Source organism: Monodelphis domestica, chromosome 1 (assembly GCF_027887165.1).
Source record: "Monodelphis domestica isolate mMonDom1 chromosome 1, mMonDom1.pri, whole genome shotgun sequence".
NCBI classification, from domain to species: domain Eukaryota; kingdom Metazoa; phylum Chordata; class Mammalia; order Didelphimorphia; family Didelphidae; genus Monodelphis; species Monodelphis domestica.
In genome coordinates this window covers 740,746,163-740,766,534 of record NC_077227.1, presented here as the reverse complement: position 1 = coordinate 740,766,534, position 20,372 = coordinate 740,746,163, and the positions used below count along the sequence as shown (strand labels likewise).

At 38.2% G+C, this 20,372-nt stretch overlaps 1 protein-coding gene across 1 annotated transcript in view; it reads right to left on the bottom strand.

Moving 5' to 3' along the window:
- ADAM28 (ADAM metallopeptidase domain 28) overlaps positions 1 to 16,175 on the bottom strand; it is a 118,278-nt gene extending 102,103 nt beyond the window's left edge. The window contains exons 1-2 of the mRNA XM_007477825.3: positions 15,979 to 16,175; positions 2,294 to 2,406 (exon numbers count right to left, since the gene is read on the bottom strand). Coding sequence (XP_007477887.1) covers positions 2,294 to 2,406; positions 15,979 to 16,030 — 165 coding nt within the window. The 5' untranslated portion in view covers positions 16,031 to 16,175. The remainder of the gene's footprint in view (positions 1 to 2,293; positions 2,407 to 15,978) is intronic.
- Positions 16,176 to 20,372: the final 4,197 nt, after the last annotated feature.

The following is a 20,372-nucleotide window of genomic DNA, read 5'->3' as shown; positions in this document are numbered from 1 at the left end:
GAAATTAAAATAAGCAATGATGAAATAAAACTATTACTTTGCAGATGATATGATAGTATACTTGGAGAATCCTAAAGAATCAACTAAAAACTAATTGAAATAATTAACAGCTTCAGCAAGATCGCAGGATATAAAATATATCGACAAAATGATCAGTATTTCTATATATTACCGACAAAGTCCAGCAGCAAGAAAGATAAAGAGAAGTTTTATTTAAAATAAATCTAAATATAAAATCCCTAGGAGTTAATTTGCTCAGATAAAGCCAGGAACTATATGAATACATTTACAAAAGACTTTTCACACAAATAAAGCCCGATCTGCACAACTGGAAAAATATTAATTGCTTATTGGTAGGCTGAGCCAATACATAAAAATGACAATTCTCACCAAATTAATTTTCTTACTAGTGACATATCAATCAAAGTATCATATTTTATAGAGCTAGAAAAAATCATAACAGAATTCATCTGGAAGAACAAAAACTCAAGGATATCAAGGGAATCAATTTGAAAATTGAGAAGGAAGGTAGCCTAACTGTAACAGATTTCAAATGATATCATACCTGGTAATCATCAAAACAATCTGCTATTGACTAAGAAATACAATGTCTTATCAATGGAATAGATTAAGTTCACAATACATAGTAGTAAATGACCATACTAATCTAGCAATTGATAAATGGAAAAATCCAAACTTTGGGAATAAGAACTCACTATTTTACAAAAATTGCTGGGAGAACTGGAAAGCAATTTGGCAGAAACTAGGTATTGGCTAACACCTAATATAATAAGATAAAGACAAAATGGGTACATGACTTAGACATAAAGGGTGATACCAGAAGCAAATTAGGGTAGCATTGAAAAGTTTACCAGTCAGATCTATGGATAAAAGAAGGATTTATGGAAAAACAAAATATAGAGAGTATTATGGGATATGGAATGGATGATTTTGATTATGTAAAATTTAAAAGTTTTTGCACAAACAAAACCAATGCAGCCAAGACTAGAAATAAAGCAGAAAACTAGGGGAACTTCATCACAGCAAGTTTCTCTGATAAAGGCCTCATTTCTCAAATTATAGAGAAAACACATACATCATTGCTCAATTGATAAATATCAAATAATATGAACAGGCATTTTAGGGCTAGATCAAAGCTATCTATAATCCTATGAAAAATACTCTAAATCGCTATTAGAGAAATGCAAATTAAAGCAACTCTGATGTACTATCTCACACCTATAAGATTGGCTAATATGTCAGAAAATAAAAAGACAGATGGAGGATATATGGGAAAATTGGGGCATTAATAATGCATATTGGTGGTGTCCAGAAAGATCAAATCTTTCTGGAGATCAATTGGGAACTATACCCCACATAATATCAAACTGTTGACCCAGCAATGACACTACTAGGACTGTATTCCATAGATATTTTTAAGAGGAAATTAATTATTTGTACAAAAATATATTTATAGTGACTCTGTGGTGGCAAAGAATTGTAAACTGAGGGGATGCCCATCAATTGAGGAATAGCTATACAAGTTGTGGTTTATGGCTCTGATGGAATACCATTCATTGGTCTATAAGAAATAGAAAACAAGATGCTTTCAGAAAAAAAAAACTGGTAATATTTACATGAACTGATGTTAAATGAAGTGATCAGACCCCCTCCCCCCCCCAAAAAAAAACATTACCACAGTAACAATATTGCTAAGTAATATTTATAAATTTTATACTTTGATTTTATTTCAGGCTCTCTCTAGAGGTTAATAGCATTTTTCATTATAAGTTCTTCAGAATTATCTTAGACCATTTTGTTGCAAAGAGTAACTTATAATGAAAAACGCTATTAACCTCTAGAGAGAGCCTGAAATAAAATCAAAGTATATTTCTTAAAGCTTTACTTTTCTTGGGGCTTTTTAATCTGTAACTAATATGGAAATATGTTTTGCACGATGGCACATGTATATACTATATCCACAATGAGAGGGAATGGGAAAGGGGAGGGGGAAGAATTTGAATTCATTTTTTAAGTAGCGAATGTTTAAAATTATTTTTATATGTAATTGAAAATAATAATGTATTTTCAATTTTTAAAATAGCATTTATTGAGTGTCTACTGTGTTCCAGATATTGTATTAAATACCACAGATACAAAGAAAGGTAAAAAACATACCCTGTTCTTGAGGAGTCTATAATTGACTTGAACTGTCTGAGCTAAAAATTTAACATCAAACACGTTTTTAAAATCTAATCAGTGAAATTACCCATGAGTCTAGCAAATGCCATACCTGCTTTATGGGTCCCTGGTCTTCCTCTACATCTCTCTTATGTAGAACATGTCGTTTCCGTGGATAAATTACACCAAATATCTTTTTCCCAGAGGATTCATCAAAAGCTCTTACTAGGAAAAATAAGAAGGAAGACTTATTGAAGCAGCATTGGGATGCAAAGGGCTTTCTGTAGCAGTTTATATTTGATCCTTTTAATGATCCTGTGGGGAAGGAATGTACTATGAACAGAATTACACTGCTACATTTTACTAATGAGGAAACTATGCTCTGGATATAGTAATAGATTTTGCCCAGGGGCTGACATGGTTATCACGTGTTGGATTTAGTGTTCTAAGCCAGTTCTCATCTAATTCCATCCCCAGAGAGATTTCAAATCAAATGAATTCAACAAATTTTTATTAAGTGAAAACATTGTGTCACTTCCTGGGAGATACAGAGATAAAAATGAAACAATTCCTCTTCTTAGTGAAATTATTATTTTATTAAAGGGAAGTACTATGTATAGAGAGACGTAAATACAAAACAAGTGCAGACTGGCAATGGAACAATACAGCAGTCTTGCTCTGGTGATGATTATTTCCGCAGGGCTGTAATAAGTCGAAGGTGTTACCCAGAAAGTATAAGTTATAGACTTTATTCTGAGTAGATATCTGAATGAATTAATGAAATAATGAATGGATGAAAGTCAGCATAAGGAGATCAAATACAAAAGAAAAACAATCAGGGGCCATCGTGGAAAAACTTAGGGTCAGGAAGATTTGAGTTCAAATCCTGATTCAGATCCACCTTGTGACTTTGGGCAAGTCATAACTTCTCTGTGTTTCAATTTTCTCAGCTTTAAAGTGGCAATAATCATAGCACCTGCTTCAAAGGGTTGTTCTATGTTTCTTTTTGATCATTTTAGTTGTGTCATATTCTTTGTGACACCACTTGGGGTTTTCTTGGCAAAGATACTGGAATGGTTTGCTATTTCCTTCTCCAGATCACTTTACAGATGAGGAAACTGAGGTAAACAAGGTTAAGTGACTTGTCCACAACCATTGAGCTAGTGTCTAACTGATCCTGTCAATCTGTGATTGAGTAATCTTAGGAAATTTGAACCCAGGTCTTCCTGAATCTAGGCCTGGCATTCTATCCCCTGTACTATCTATCTATCTTTCACAAGGTTATAATGGAGATGGAATTAAAACCCATGTACAAATTGCATTGCAGACCTTCAAAGTACGATGTAAGTTCTAATATTATTATATCAGAGATGATGACAATGAAGATAAAGAGATAATTTCAAACTCATATTCCATTCTTCTTGTGATACCCTAATTTTTATGATATAGAGCAAAGGAGGCAGATATAAGAAAGAGGGATGGGTGGGGGCAGTTGTGTAGCTCAGTGAATTGAGAGCCAGGCCTAGAGATGGGAGGTCCTGGTTCTAATCTGACCTCAGACACTTCCTAGCTGTGTGATCCTGGGCAAGTCACTTCACCCCCATTGCCTAGCTCTTACCACTCTTCTGCCTTGGAACCAATACACAGTATTGATTCCAAGACAGAAGGTAAGGGTTAAAAAAAAAAGAGGGATAGGGACTAGCCTGAAATTAAAACAATCATAAACTGCACCCTCAATGTTAGCATAATCTTCATCTCAGTTCAGCCATCGCTTAAGTGCTAACCATGTGAGAGACAAAAGGGTTCGTTAGAGATGGAATGGCCTGAAATGATGTGGTCCCCATTCAAGTTTGGCCACTGACATACATTTTTCTTTCTGATTGTGGGCAATTCTTTGAGCCTCTCAGTATCGAAGGCAATTCTACAAGACTCTAAGTGGCAGGGCAGGTGCCAATATTCATTGGTAGAGTGAACTTCTACCCTGGGGAATCCTCATTATGGAGATGAAATCCATGGGTCTGCAAGAGCACATGAAAAGTGCCATAGAAAGCGCCATTTTTCTGGGACCGTAAAGACAAAAACAAAGAAAGGGTACCTATCCCAAGGAACTCATAAAGCGTATAACATATCAAAAACCAGAGAAAATATTGATATTCAAAGTAATTATGGGATGGGGAATAGTAATAACCCGGAGAGGGATCAGGAAGGGCTTTGTTTTGGAGGTGGCATCTAATTGAGCCTTAAAAAGCTAGAAGAGATTTGTTTTGTTCTGTTCCCAAAAGTGGAGTTGAGAACATAGAGTGCTGTAGTCCCATGAGTCATGTAGTCATGTAGTCTTAGTTAAGGTGATTAGGTGGGCAACAGAATATTGCCCTTGAGAAGCAGCAAATGGTCCAGTGTAACTAGAAGGCAGAATCGAGGAGAGGGAGTGTTATAAAATCAATGAGGAAAAGTAGAACAGAGAAACACAATGAGGGCTTTTTAGTATCAGAGAAAAGAGCTTTCATTTTACTCAAGAGGAAAAATGGAACCATAGAAAGTTTTGACCAGTAGAGTAACAGAGCCAGGTCAATATTTCAAGTCAAGTCAGTTCCAAATGTCTCCTTCTGATAGAGTTTCTAACAAGTTGAGAGGCACTTGAACATTGTAAGCTATTGGATGAAGAGGGGAAAGGGCAACATTTTGGGGTCAGCAACATTGGATCATACAGCTATCTGACTTTGTCACTCAGGAGCTATAAATTGCCTTGGGTAAGTCATTTTGCCATGCTATAACAGCAAAAGCTCAGGAATGACACATTGAATACTTGGACCTAAATAAATTTTCAGCTACTTACTAGGCTTAAGAGGTTTGAGTCAGTCAGTGAACAAGCATTTATTAAGCACCTTCTTTGTGCCAGTCATCGTACTTACCATTGGAGGCACAAAGAATGACAAAAGCAATCCCTGTTCTCAAAGAGCTCACGCATTACTGAGAAAGAATATTGTCAGCAACTGGATACATATAAGATGGATACCTCTCAGAGGGATAAACACCAGCAATTGGGGAGGGAATAGAAGGGGAAAGTGAGAACCAGAAATCTCCTCCTCTACAAAATAATATTTGAATCAGGTTTTAAATGAAGAGGAATAAACTAAGAAGCAGAAGTAGGGGACAGAGAATTCCTGGCAAAAGGAAGGACCAATGCAAAAACATAACAATGGGACAGGAAGTCTCATGCAAGAGGCTTAGTATGTAGACCAATAGAGCTGAATTATGAACTTTGGGAAAGGATAAAATGCACACACACACACACACACACACACACACACACACACACACACACAAATGGAGGTCAGATTCCCATGGGAGTCTCAATTTCATTATTCATTAAGTGAAGGAATCAACTTAGATCAGTGATGGTGAACCTTTTCAGAGATCAAGTGCAACCTTCATGCTGAATGTGAGCCACCCATTTGCCCCAGAAAGGGAAGGGAGAAAGTGCTCCTACTAGGCTGCTGGGCAGAGGAAAAAATGATGTAAAAAATGCTGTTTAATGTGCCTGGAGAAGGGGAAGGGAGCAGCACCCTCTGGCTCACATGCCATAGATTTGCCAACATAGATCTAAATGATCTTGAAGATCACTTCTACTTCTCAATCCTGAAACTTCTCTGGGTCTCAGTTTCTTCTTTTGAAATGTTAGCATACTAGACAAATTGATCTCTAAGGACTTCTTCCACTTTCCTAATTATTATAACTTTATCTTCCATATGTAAACTTAAATAATCTTCCTTTTCCTTCCCATTTCCCTTCCCCTTCCTTTCCCTTCCCTTCCCTCTAAATCTATAATTTCAACATTCTATGTGTAGACATAATAGGAAGAAAATAATAGCAAATATACAGATTCATGTTCTATGAACAGAGAAACGATGGAGCCTGAAAATCATCTTATTTTTGAAAATCAAAGACAAAGGTTACAAAAGTTAGGGAATTTTCATGCAAAATTACCACCAGGGAAGAAGCTAGGTGGGTCAATGAATAGTGCACCAGGCCTGGAGATGAAAGAAACTGGGTTCAAATCTCATCTCAGGCATTTTCTTGCTGTATAATTATGGGTAAGTTATGAATGTAAAATGGAGATTTGAACCCCAGACTTCAATTCCCAGAAGTCCTTGGTAGTTCCCAGAATACCCTAAAATCTCACCTGAGGTCCTCACCTGGGCTGAGAACAAAAGGGGTATATAAACTGACTGTACCGCCTACTTGCCTCTCTCTTTGCTTCAGCTTCTGAGCACACATGTCTCTCAAGATGTAGAGTAAGTAAAATTGAGTGGGCTTTTCAGCCCTCCTAGACATGTGCTTTTCTTATTTTGTATTTTCTTTATTTCTTAGTCTTTAATAAACCTCATAAAAATACAATACTTTTAGCAGAGAAACTAATTTTAACTGTTACACTTAACCCCCATTGCCTAGCCCTTACCATTCTTCTACATTGGAGCCCATACTCTGAATCAATTCTAAGACTGAAGGTAAGGTTTTAAAATATACTCACACACATGAATATATTATATGTGTATACTTACATACACATACATTAACACGCATGTCCATATATACATGCATGTATATATACACCAACACAGAACAAGTAGAGATGTAAAAATATCTATGAAGAGAATAAATGTTTATGAGGCAGTAGCAGATAGAGAGAGGAAGTGATGTTCCTATCCATGCTACACATGGAGATAGTCAATCTGAAATTCTCCTATGAAGGAAAAGGAAACTGCATCATGTTTTAGGCAGAAAAATTCTAGCCCTACAGTGCAGGCTTGCCTCTATTTTCATTAAATTAGAGATATACAAATTATCAGAGATCTAGATCTGAGAAAAATCTAAACTATCCTCCTCATTTTATAAACAAAGTCGTTGGGGCTCAAGAAGTTCAACTGGAACAGCCCAAGTCACCAAGGTAGGAATGGTCAGAAGTGGGATTTGAACCCATGCTCCTTCCAATTCAGGGCCTTGTCTTTCTAACATTGCCTTCCAGAGAGTTAACAAAACAGATCATTGGGGCTAGCAAGGGGGAAGAGATTTGGGTGGCCATGGAGACCAGCAACCTCTCACTTGAATCTATAAATTTGAAGAAGACTTTGTAAAACCGGGGAATGGCAATGAATAGCAGCATATTTTCTAGGACATTGTGAACCGTCTTTGTGGCTGGAATGCAGTCAGCCCAGTTAATGAGATTTTCTGATTGTGGAAAGTTCAACAAATGTTTTCTCCATTGTAGATTTTCTAGTAACTGGCTTCTTTTTCCCCAGATCTAATGCATAAAACTTCTATGTGGTTACTTATTGACACCACAAGTGATATTAATGATTAGAGGATAATAGAGTATAATGGGGAATGTTGGTTGGTTGGTGGCCTTCTTACTTGAAATGAAGGTGTGAAACTAAGTAGCTTCTCCTGTCTGAGCATCCTTCAAGCTCTAGATCTTTGTAGCTTTGATTGATAGCTACATGTCAGTTTGAGGTTTGCAAAATATTTTATATTTATTATCACAGTCAAGACTCACAACACTCCTGTGATAGAGGGATAACAGGAGTTGTTATTGTCCCCACTTTAAAGGTGAGGAAATTTAGGATTAAATGACTTGTTCAAAGTTATACAACTTATAGCTATCAGAGGTATTGTGTGAACCCTCTTTTCTTATTAACTTAATCTAGTGTCTTTCCTCCAGAACTCCTAGTCATTGAATTTGTTAAGATAAAAAAAAAGGAATAATAAAGGAATCGTATGAACACAGAGCTTGAAGATTAGCAAAATGTTTGATACTCATTATCTCAGCCAATTCTCCTTAAGAGGGAGACATCATCATTATCCCCCTCTTTCAAAAGGGGAAGTTGAGGTTCAGAGAAATTTGGTGATCATCAGGATCCTGTAACTTGTAATCTAAGAGGCAGCATTGAAACCACCATCTTCCTGAATCCAAGTCCAACACTATTCTCGAGTTCAAGTACAATGAGAGCAGAGGAATCAGTTCTTTTAACCTATGACAAACCATTTTTCTCTAGGATTGGCAGGGTGGGAAAACCACTAATGTTATTACTAAACAGGATTTTCTGCAAACACTCTGTATTAAATTTCCCTCCAAAGACATTCAACTTTTAGATCAGAGGAAGATATCAAGAAGGAAGGGCTCTGGACTTAGAACAATTAGTATCAATTTCCAGCAGCTCTCCACACCCTTAAATATTGTTTAGCTCCTGACTCCTTATGCTAGATGACAGTTTAGCTTCTTCCCAGCTGAATAAGTCCAGGTTAATTATTTTGAAGCAGGCAGAACAAACAACAGTAACTGCCATCCTGGGATTATACAAATCCAGTGTGTAACATAATATTTGTCCCCTAATTCATTTTCATTCTTGCTTTCTCACCTTCCAGAATTTCCCACAGAACTTATATGTTTGTTGGGTGTGTATTAGAGAAAGTGAAGTAGAGAGGCCACTTGAATGAAATATTTGACAATGGGCTTTAGTTCATGTTTTTTGATGTAATGATAGTAACTCATGATTTCATCACTGCAGGGAACTCCCTGATGTGGAAATTCCATCCACTGATCCAGTAGCTTTTCCATAATCTCTAGTCTTAAGGGGTTTCTCAGGTTGTTGGGAGGTGAAGAGACCTGTTCATAGTCACACTGCTTTATTGATGTTAGTGACTTAAACTCAGGACTTTCTGTCTCTAAGGTCATCTCTATTAACCACAGTTGACCTTCTACTGTTTTAAAAATATTTGGGGTTCATTTCTAGTTTAAAGTTACTTACTAGGTTGAAATTCCCTCAAAGGTTTAGGTTTTGTGGATAAAATATATTCACATTTGCACAGGAGAGTCAGGGTTATTCAGACAAAAAGAGCCTTCACTTTAGTGTCAGACAAGCTGAGTCTAAAATCAGAACTCCTCCTTGATAGTTGTGTAACACAGGGGTAATCCCTTCAACTAGCTGGACCTGTTTTCTCCTTTGTGAAATGATGAGTTTGGATCTTATATACACTAAAGTCTTTTCCTCTCCTGAAACTATGAACTATGACTATCACAGTTCAGAATTAATGTTCTCCATTTTGTTAATATTGTTGGTGAGTCACTTCAGTCATGTCCAACTTTTCCTGGCCCCATTTGGGATTTTCTTAGCAAAGACAGTAGATTGGCTTTCTATTTCCTTCTCCAGTTCATTTGACAGACGAGAAAACAGAGGCAAATAAGATTAAGTGACTTGCCCAGGATCGCACAGCTAGTAAATGTCAGAGACCAGATTTTAACTCAGGAAGATGAGTCTTCTTGACTCCAGGCTGGGGAGTCACCCCATGTACTCCATTTAGGTTGAGATTTATAACTATCCAAATTCCTCAGTTGAGGAGCTGGAGAAGATGAAAAGAAACTTTCCCTCAGGAGAGTATAAGCTCTTCAAAGTCAGTGACTCCTCTGATTTGTTATTGTATCCCCTTCTCTTCTTTGATAGTCATGATCCTGGTACAGGTCCTCATCCTATCATACTCAAGCTATCAAAATAACCTGTGGTTTGGGATTTCTGTCTCATGTGTATCCAGACTCCAGTCTGACCTCTACTCAACTGCCAAAGTGATTTCTAAAGGGTACATCCAAACATGTTACCCCTTTAGTCAATAGACTCAAATTGTTCCTTATCACCTCCAAAATTTTTTATTTGATGCTCAAAGTTTCATGCATAACCCAGACCCCATTTCACTATATTTCTAGTCTTCTTAATTCTTATACTCCATCCACCTACATACTCTTTAATCAAGTGACACTGTCATCTTTACTGTTCCTCTCCATCTACTGACTCCACACTGTCCTCCATGTTTAGAATGTTCTCCCTCCTCAACTCCATCTTCCCATTTCTCTGGCTTTCTTCAAATCTCAGCTAAAATCCCACCTTCTGCAGGAAGATTTCCCCAATCATTCTTAATTCTAAGGTCTTTCCTCTGTTAATTATTTCCTTTATATCCTCTACAGAGCTTATTTCTTCATCCTTGCTTACTTGTTGTCTTCCCCATTAAATGTAAGCTCCTTTTCTATGTCTCTCCAGGCCTAAGAAAAGTTTTGGCCTTGGGTGGGCATTTGAAAAACAAGTATTGACTACCTGATTTAATAGACAGGAAAATGTAGGTATTTATGTTCTCTGCCTCCTTCAATTGCTCTTGTAACTTACTACCTTTGGAAGTGAGTAAAAGTCCTCTAATTTTGCACTGGGAAGAATTAAGCAATATATGCCATTTGTTTATTCTGTAAATACACACACACACACATATATATATATACACATATATATATATATATATTGTTTTGACACTCCATGTTCCCTATGGGGTCCAGGATAAATAAAGACCCAGTGTCTAATCCCATAGTAGAACTGTGACCCATGGCAAGGCATTGCAGCTATTGGAGACTCAGATTCTTCCTTGGAAAAATTACTGTATGCTTTATAAACCTGAAACTGCTATTTTTATTGGAAGCCATTATTATTTAGCTTATTTGTTTTTGTGATCAGATGAAATAGTGCAATCCACAATGCTGTTGTTTTTCCTTCATTTTTGAAGAGAACAAGTAACATCATGGGGTGATGCCTTGTCTTCTGCATGCATGGCATTTAAGTGAGTTAGAGTGATGCAAAGTCAATGGCCTCACTCTCTCTTCCAGAGTCACTGGAGGCCAGGAGCAAGACTAAAGTCAGGAGTACTGGCAATGGACTGGGATGCAATGAATGGCCTGTTCATCCTTGAAATCTGACCAAGTTATTAGAGCCTCATGACCCTTCATGGTCTTTGGAACAAATTATTCTCATCCTCCCATTCCATTGGAGGAAATCTTCGTGTGCTTGGGGTAAACCTCCCCTAACCAACTTCCAAGTTTGTGGCCTAACAGTTACCCTTAAACTGGTTTAACCTACCCACAAATATGGTTGACTGAGTCCTTCTCAGGGATAAACATCCATTTTTGGTGTGCATTTGGCACTCAACTCAGACCTGTGACTCCAAAAATCTGAAGCATGTGCACAGCCAGTCATATCCAGGGAATGTATAATAATACAAGCATGATGCGAAACAGTTACTATTATATACTACGTTCAGATTTACAAAGTATTTTATAGAAAGAGAGACAAGGAGAAGGTCAATATAAAAGAATAAAAGATAGAGCGGATCACCAATAGATACATCATATCATTTGATTTTCACAACAGTCCTGTGTGGTGTTAATATAATCTGCATTTTACAAATGAGGAAGTTGAGACTGAGATACTAAATGACTTGTCCAGGGTCACACTTCTAGGAAGTATCTGAGGAAGGATTTCAACTCAAATCTTCCTGACACCAATATTATTTACTATGTAACCTAGTTCTCTTGGAGGATTACTAACTGATAGACAGCATGGCATCTAGAAAGCTAGACTTGACACAAGTAAGACTTGGGATCTGATCCTGCTTCTGACACCTACTAGTTGTGCAACCATGGGGAAATGGCTTCACTTTCTGAGCCTCAAGCAACTCTGGGAGACAATTAGTCATCATATAGCTTTAAGGCTGAAATATTGCAAGAGTTCAGAGTCTAGAGCAACATCATTACCTTGTTCATAGCAAAAATGATTTCATCCTTGTGAGAAAGTGAAAAGCTTTTGCTTGGTTAGGATCCATTGCTTCAGTGAAATCACAAGAGAAGTCAACAAGCATTTATGAAGTACTCAATGCTAGGCACTGGGACTATAAAGACAATCAAACCATCTCTGTTCTTATGCAGTTTATATTCTAATGGACATCAAATGCTTGTTGCCTTGCCATTGATTGGCCCATCATGGCAGGGTACAGTGAATAGATTTTGTCTTTCACTCTGCTTCTCCCTGGGTCTCCCTCTCTTTTCTCCCATCTCTTGTCTCTCCCCTTGACTCCATATTTTCTCATATTTTGTTTATCTATATTTCCTTCTTTCTCTCTTTCCCCCTGCCCATCCCTTATCTATTTTTTCCCTTCAGTCACTCTCTATCTTCACTTAGCCCTCTATTTCATTAATATCTCTCAATCTCTGTCTCTCTGTCTCTATCTTTGTTTCTTTGCCTCTCTGTCTCAGTCTGTCTCTGTCTCTTTGTCTCTGCCTGTCTGTCTCTGTCCCTTTTCCTCTGTCTCTCTATCTCTCTCTCAATATATAACCGTCATGAATGTTTGTTTGTATCTTTTCCTATAATGAAATCCCAAAGCTCCTTTTATCTCTCTGAGGAATGCAAAGTACTTTCCAAACATCTGGGCTGATTCTTCTTCCTCAAAGGAAAGGAGAGGAGAATCAGAGGATGGAATCAGTAAACTTACCCAATGTGGCACAAAGCTTCAATAAACCCTTTTAGTTTGGAGGGTGGGCAGGAAAAGATGATGAACATGTCATTGAATTGGTATAGGGTACTCTCAGAATGGGAACCACCTTCAGTGATACAGGCAACTGCTTAAGTGAGCCACCCATGATCATTCAGGTAGTAGTCATTCAGACAAGTGACTCAGAGACTAGACTTAAACTCCACTCAATCACTCAGAGAGTGGACTTGAGTGCCAGTCTCCCTGCCTCCTGTCCTGGCACTGCATCCCTCACACCCACTGCCTCTCAATTGAGCATTCACTAACTTTTTCATTTTGATTATTTTAGTTGGAAAAAGGAATAGAAATATCTCTCTTTCTGTTCCATAAGAAAAAGAACTCAACGAGGGATAAATCATGTGGGGAGTGACTTGGAAAACCAGTGGAATACCACTACCTCCCAAAGGCTCCATAAAGGGGAATCATGATGAAGTAGAACAAAAATTGGATGTCCACTCAGAAGCCCCATATTCAAGTCCTGTCTCTTCTATCCAAGATGTTCTATCTTCTATCTATCTTCTAAGTTCTACGAACTTGGAAACTATGGGAGAGTCACATAACCTCAAAGAACCTCAGTTTCCTCATCTGTAAACTGGGGATGTTGGTAGTTCTTCCTCACAGATCTGTTGTGAGGAAGGCATTTAGAAAATTCTCTTGTTCTGCTTGAACTCAAGGAAGCAGAAGTAAGAGCAATGGTTATAAATTCCAAAAATGTATGCTGGGCTTGCATTCAGTTTCCTGAAAGCGTGATGGTGGTTTGGGGAGGTAATGGGATCTGGATTTCTTGAGAGAGATGGGAGACCACTTTTCAGGTATATTACCAAAAACAAACAAACAAACAAACAAACAAAAACAATGCCTTTCCAGGTGAAGGGAACTTCTACCATAGCCACTCTCTTTTTTGAGACATGTAGTGAATAAACTTTGTCTTCTGGTCTTAGAGACTTGCCAGAGCACTGAAGGAAGCAATTTGACCTCATTCATACTAGCCAGTCAATATGTGCCAGGGGGGACCAGAGATTCAGATGGTCCTGATGATGGTTTCTGTTCTGACATCATTCAATCCCCAAGTTTTTATAAAGCACCAGGGACTGTGTTTAGTCTAGACATACAAAGAAAAGGAAAAACTCCCCAACAATTCCTCCTTTCAAGGAACCTGTGTTCTAAAGACATGAATACAAATAAATACATGCAGAGTCAATGGGAGATAGACTCACAGAGAAGAAGGAAGGTACTAACTCCCGGGGTAGAGGTGAAAGACAAGGAAAGGGCTCTTCTAAAAGGTACAATGGGACATGAGTCTTAAAGGAAGCCAAAGATTCTAAAAGGTTAAATTGAGGAGACAGCATTCTAAGCATGAAGGCCAGCCCGTGGAGATAGGAGATAGAATATCATATGTGAGGAGCACCACATAAGTGTGGAGCAGAGGTTGTCAAATCCTGCCCTTGTGGTGATTCTTAGTGGCATGGAAGGGACCCTAGAGGTCATAGAAACACTCTTTCATTTAATAGGAAATTATTCCTCAGAGAAGGAGTGACTATGATGACATAGTTAATTAGGAGCAGAGAAGGATTCAAACTCAGGACTTTTATTAGCACTCTTTCCATTACTCACAGTGAGCAACTCCTTCATTTCTCTTGAATATAATAAAATGTTAGCATTTGAGATATTATTACTCATAAATACACACTTTTCACTAGAATAGCTATTCTAAGGGAACCACAGTAGGAAAGGAGGAAGAGGACTAGCTTTGGAGTCAAGAAGACTTAGGTTCACTGCCCCCAGGCAACTCTCTAAGACTATAAATGTGAAAGAAGATACAACATTGTGCTACTGGAGGAAGTTTCCTCATTCAAGAGTGTCTTAACCCAATGAAATCTCAGCTCCAATCACTACCCTTCAGTAGAAATAGAGGATGCCCACAGGTGCTCTTGGGGGTGACCAGAACACTGTTGTTCCTCCTCTTGAATTCTTCACATTTGTGGTCAGTTTCATCTTCACATTAAAATTTCCTCCACTAAATAATATCTCGACATTTTATAGACATGAGATGCTTTAACCAAATCAGTCCCAGGATCTAGAGTTAAGGAGATGTTATGAGTGATCCAGGATAAGTTCCTCACTTTCCAGGGGAAGAAATGGACAAAGAAATGACCTGACTTCTTCAAGGTCCCCCAAGAAAATGTCAAAATTGGACTTGAATTTTGAACTTGGGAAGACAGTTTCCATGTGATAACTATGAGACCTCTTCTAGCTCTAAACCAATGATTCCAAATCTAGAGAATATTTGAATTTTCACCATACACACTGCCTTCCTTCCACTTCTTTCAATATTCTCATTCCCTATGTTTTTTGCCTGTGATTTCTACCTTGTCGATAATGGTAAAATAAGGCCACTTTTGGACAGGAGAGATTATAAGGAATTAATGTCTCCACTCTGCTGTTGAGGAAATAGCAGCTTGACTAGTGGTTTATCTAGTCATTGTCAGAGACAAGAGTTGAATCCTGATCTTACTGAGTTTATTGCTTTATCCACTATATCATAGGTGTCTAAAGTAACATGGCATCAGTAATTTGCACCACGATCTCCCTGGCCCATGATCTGACCAACCAAAGCATCAAAGGACTAGACATGTCCTAAATACACACATACATACATACATACAACTTTAAGTTGGCTGGAGACACCCTCTCTGGATGGATGACCACTCATCTGAGATATTGTAATAGAGATCTTTGTATCCTTGTAAGTTCTATCACTAAGGACCTTTTTTAAAAAAAATATTCTACCCCCCCCAATTATATGTAGATGTAATGACTGATCCTCTGAGGCTTGATCTTAGAAAGTCCTAGCTCCCTACTCCCCAAAGGTCTTCAAGTTTGACAGAGAGATCACTTGAGATTTTTACAGAGGGGATTCTCAGTCCGGTATGGCTTGGACTCAATGGCCTGAGAGGTCACTTCTCCCCCACCCCAGGGTCCCAGGGCTTAGCCCCTCTGACTCAGCCCTTGGTGTCAGCAATGCCCTCCTCCCTGGCATCTAGCAAGGCCAGCATGATGAGCATTTGGTGGGATGGTTTTAGAGGCGACTCTTTCAGCTCCTAGATTGATTCATGACAGCATGAAGCTTTTTAAAGCAGATTCTATGAACACCAAAGCAGTGTGATGTAGTGAATAGGGCAATCAGATCCCACCTCAGAGACTGACCACCTGTGTAACTGTGAAGAATGTTCTTCACCTCTCTGTGATTTAGTTTCCTCATTCATAAAAGAAGGCTGAGATAGCCTTTAAAGTGGCTTCAGCTCTTATCATTGATTCTACGAACATGAGAAAAGGGTTTGGGGAGGAGAGAAATGCTCCACAGCCACTCCCTAGAACCACATACCCTGACAATGAGCTTACCTGGCATTTGAACAAGGATCCCAACTGTGGCCAGCAGTAGCCCGGGGAGCATGCTGCCTGGCTGCCCAGTCCCACCTGCTTGACTTGGCTTGGCTTGGCTTGGCTCAGCTCAGCTCAGCTCAGCTCAGTTCAGCTCCACTTCAGCTCCCCAGGGCACAGCTGGGGCTGCACCCTTGGGGCTCCAGCCTCAGAGAGAAGAGAAGCTCCAGCTCTGACTGCTCCTGCCCCTAAATGAGGAAGTGTTTACCCAAGGTGTTACACAAACTTCCACCCAGGCCCTGGCAGAGAGAAGCACAGTGGCTGGGCAGGCTGAGGGCCCCATGGCTCACTCCCTCTCCGATTATTGGCCCCCACCTTTTGTCTTCCTGTAAGGATAGAGTGTCAGACAATGAAGTGGAAGCTGCCAGCATTAGGGAAGGAGAGGAAAGGGAAAGGAAGGGAAGGGAATGGAAGGAATGGAAGGGAAGGAAAGGCAAGGCAAGGCAAGGGAAATGAGTGCCCTGAATTGTTGAGGGTAGAGAATTCTTACTGAATTCTATTCTTATTGAATCAACTTGAACAAAAATGATAATGTGGGAAATGTGATCCAGACCTTAATTTCATGAACTTAGGGACCACCTGGTAAGGAAACTCTTTTGACCAAAACAAATAAGAACCTTTTCTACAACAACGTCTTAGAGGGATGTAGGAGATACACATTCAAAAAAGGAGAAGGCATAATGACTGAGCAAAGAGTAAAACATGGGCACTCCAATTGCTGCCCAACAAACAGAGTCAGAGGCTATTCCTTAGGCTACAAAGGGTTCCAGGGCATCAATGAGAGAACATGGATCTGAGAAGACTGGATAAATAACAGAGAGTAGATATATAAATCACTCATATCACAAATCCATTCAAATATATATTATGTATTTTATATATTATTTCAAATACATATTTCATATTTTTCAAATATATATGATGCATATTTCAATGGGTTTATGTACAAGTATATGCATATATAGTATACATATGTGTATATACAAACACACATATATATGTACAATGCCTATGATGCATGTATGTATGTTTCTTATTTCCCCTAATAGAGTTCAAGTTTTTGTAATTTCCCATGCCCTGAGAGAAACAAAAGCTGGATTGCCTGTCCTGTACACAAGGTCATATATTACTTTTGTCATTCAATCCACAATCATTTATTAATGTTGCATGTCAGATCCTGTGCCAAACTCTAAAATGTGAAGTCTCTGTCTTCAAAGAACATAATTTGTCCTGAACTGATACAATATTTTCATAGCCAGGTCTCTAGAGTCATAGATACACAGATATCATTATATTATTATTTCCTTGGGTGGGAGTGGGAGTGGATACAGGGAAGAAGCAAACATTTGGGGAAACCAGGAAAAGAGAAAGATTATATTTGAACAGGACTTTGAAGAGAGATGGAATTCTAAGGGGGCAGAGGTTCAGAGCAAGAATCAAAAGCATAAAGGTGGGAGATTGAAGCTTTAGTAAGTGGCTTGCAAAACCTCCCAAACATAGTATTAAGTAAGAGTATCTATGCTTTTGGTTGATTAAATTTAAAAGTAGGCAAGGGGAGAGTCAATCCCAGTTTTACCATACCCCTGTGATCCTTTGGGAGACTAGTCTCCCCAATAGATCATTTAAACATAAGTATCTTATACCTCTAAAAATCGTCTAACTAAAGGTACATACACTATTGCACTTTCTAAGAGGAAAATACACTAGCTAGATATAAGAAGGAAATAGAAAAGAGAGAGCAAAACCAATGTTTCCTAGGCACATTGACAAAAAAAAAAAAGGCTAATTATGAGGCAGTCCTCCTTTGGCATAAGAGTTTACATTCAGAATAAATGTGTTCAACCCCATTCAGTTCAATCATTTACATCCCAAAATTGATTTTGTATCTTCTGGTGCAGTGGAAATTTCTTTATCACATGTTCTCCAAACAGTTCATTTTCTGGTTTCAAGGAGTTAGCAAGCTTCTTTTCCTGAAATTTTATTTCTCAAAAAAATTTTTTTTAATCTTGGATTTTATGAAAATTGTACAAAGCTGAGTAAGTCAGATGGCTTGGACTTGAGATTTCTTGAGAAGGGATAATGCAGAATCAGCCTAGAAAGATGGACAAGTCAATGTGAAAGTCTTTTAATATTGAATCTATCAATCAGCAAACTCTTCTCAAGTATTTTTGATTATGTGAGGTACACTGTTCTAGACACTGGGGATGTGAGTACATATAAAGAATCAAGATCTACTTGCAAGATGCTTAGATTTTACTAGGCAATAAGAAGTTTGTGTATAAATACATATGTACATGGCATGAACATTCAGTGAATAAATACATTTACTAAAAGGCAGCTTAGGAGTTTAGAAGGGAGGGTACCAGCTTTTAGGAATATTAGGAAGGATTCCACACAGAAGTACTTAAACTGAGTCATAAATTAATAATACATAGCATTTATATGGCACTTGTAATGTGTCAGGATCTATGCTAAGCACTTTACAATTATTATCTCATCTTTGATCATCAGAGTACCCCCTGGAAGGCAGGCGATCTTATTATCCCTATTTAACAGATGAGAAAACTAAAGCAAACTTAAACAAAACTAAAGCAAATTTAAGTGATGTGCTCAGAGTCATATGGCTAATGTTTAAGGCCATAATTAAATTCAAGTCCTGCTAAGTCCAGGTCTATTACTACGTGCTCTATGGTGCCCCCAGCTACTCCTTTAGAGGGACATCTCATTTTATCCTAGAATTTCTTGGAATTCTTTGAACAATGGATTACATTGGTAAAACCTGTTTACAGAACATTAATTTGACACTGCTGAACATGACTCATTGAGGTGGAAATAATAGAGTAAATCCCCAGTTTTTGTGCCAATGACATATCGCAGAGCTGACTAGGTGCTTAAGATTTTTTTTAAATTATTTGATTCCTTCTTTTGGCCTCAAATCTTCTCAGACCCAACAAGGCCTGCCCCACACACTGCCATTAGGAATTAGGGAAGGAGACTGATTTGTCCATTCACTGAGTTTCAGGATTCATTGTGCAACTGAAGCACAGAAAGAATTTGGGACATTGTTCACCTAATCCAATTGGGCCACAGCCCAAATCCACTTCCCCATCCAATGAGACAGAGCAAACATTATTGTCCTTGTTCATGGCACGTATAATATAATTACAAGGATCTCTTGGATTTAGTCATCCCTCCATTGGTATTCAGAAATCTTTACCCATACAGAGCAGGGGATTCAAACATGATCCTCTGAGATATGGTAGGGTAGAGCTGTGGGAAGGGCAGATATCTTTATATATGCATCCATAGAAATGTAGGTAAGAAAAAAGATCCAAAATCAATAGTCTGTCCAAATGACCTGTCCAAGGAGGCATCAAAAATAGATCTCTTGTCTGGCTTCAGACACTTCCTAGCTGTGTGACCCTAGGCAAGTAACTTGACCACCATTGCCAAGCCCTTAACACTCTTCTTCCTTAGAACCAATATACAGTATTAATTCTGAGATGGAAGGAAAGGGTTTTAAAAAATAGATCTCTTGATCTATCATCTTGTGTGCAAGTACTCACATCTATAGATCTAATCAAAAAGTTTTAAATGAAAGTGGAGTCAAAGATGGACAGTACTCAGGTATACTCATTAAGATACAATGAGCAGAGGTTATAAAAGAAAGAGGAGAATAATCATGGTGAAAGTCAGTGATCTCAGTCAGTCAAGAAGTATGTACCAATATGGAAATAAGTATTGTATGAAAGCATTGGTATAAGCTATATCAGACTGTTTTCTATGTGGGGAGTTAGAGGAAGGGAGAGAGGGAGAAAATATGAATCATAAAATGTCATAAAACAGTTATCAAAAATTGTTTCTGTATGGAAAGAAAGTAGAGAGAGGGAGAGTTAATAAATTTGGGTTGATGGACTCATTGATAGGTTGATTGATTTATTTTAATAGGGTTACCAGACAAGCTGTTTGGAGGAACATCAGATGTAAAATTATCTAAGTTTTAGCAAACTTTATGACAAAGAGTCTCATTGTGTCTTTGAAGTGACCATGGAAAAATGTGGACTTGAAAAAATGACATTTAGGTCAAGGTAGAATTGGTTGAAAGATCAGACTAAATGATTAGTTACTAATAGTTCAAAGTCAACAATTGCTAGTGGAGTGTCCCAGGGACCTGTCCTTACCCCTGTAAGATTTAACTGTTCTTATTAAAGACACAGAAAAAGTCTCCAATGCCATAGTCATCAAATTTTCAGATGACACAAAGTAAGCAGTCAAAAATATCTCTACAGGCTAAACCAAGGACTCCATCAAATCTAGTAAGGTAAGATGTAATAGTGATGAATATACAGTTCAGA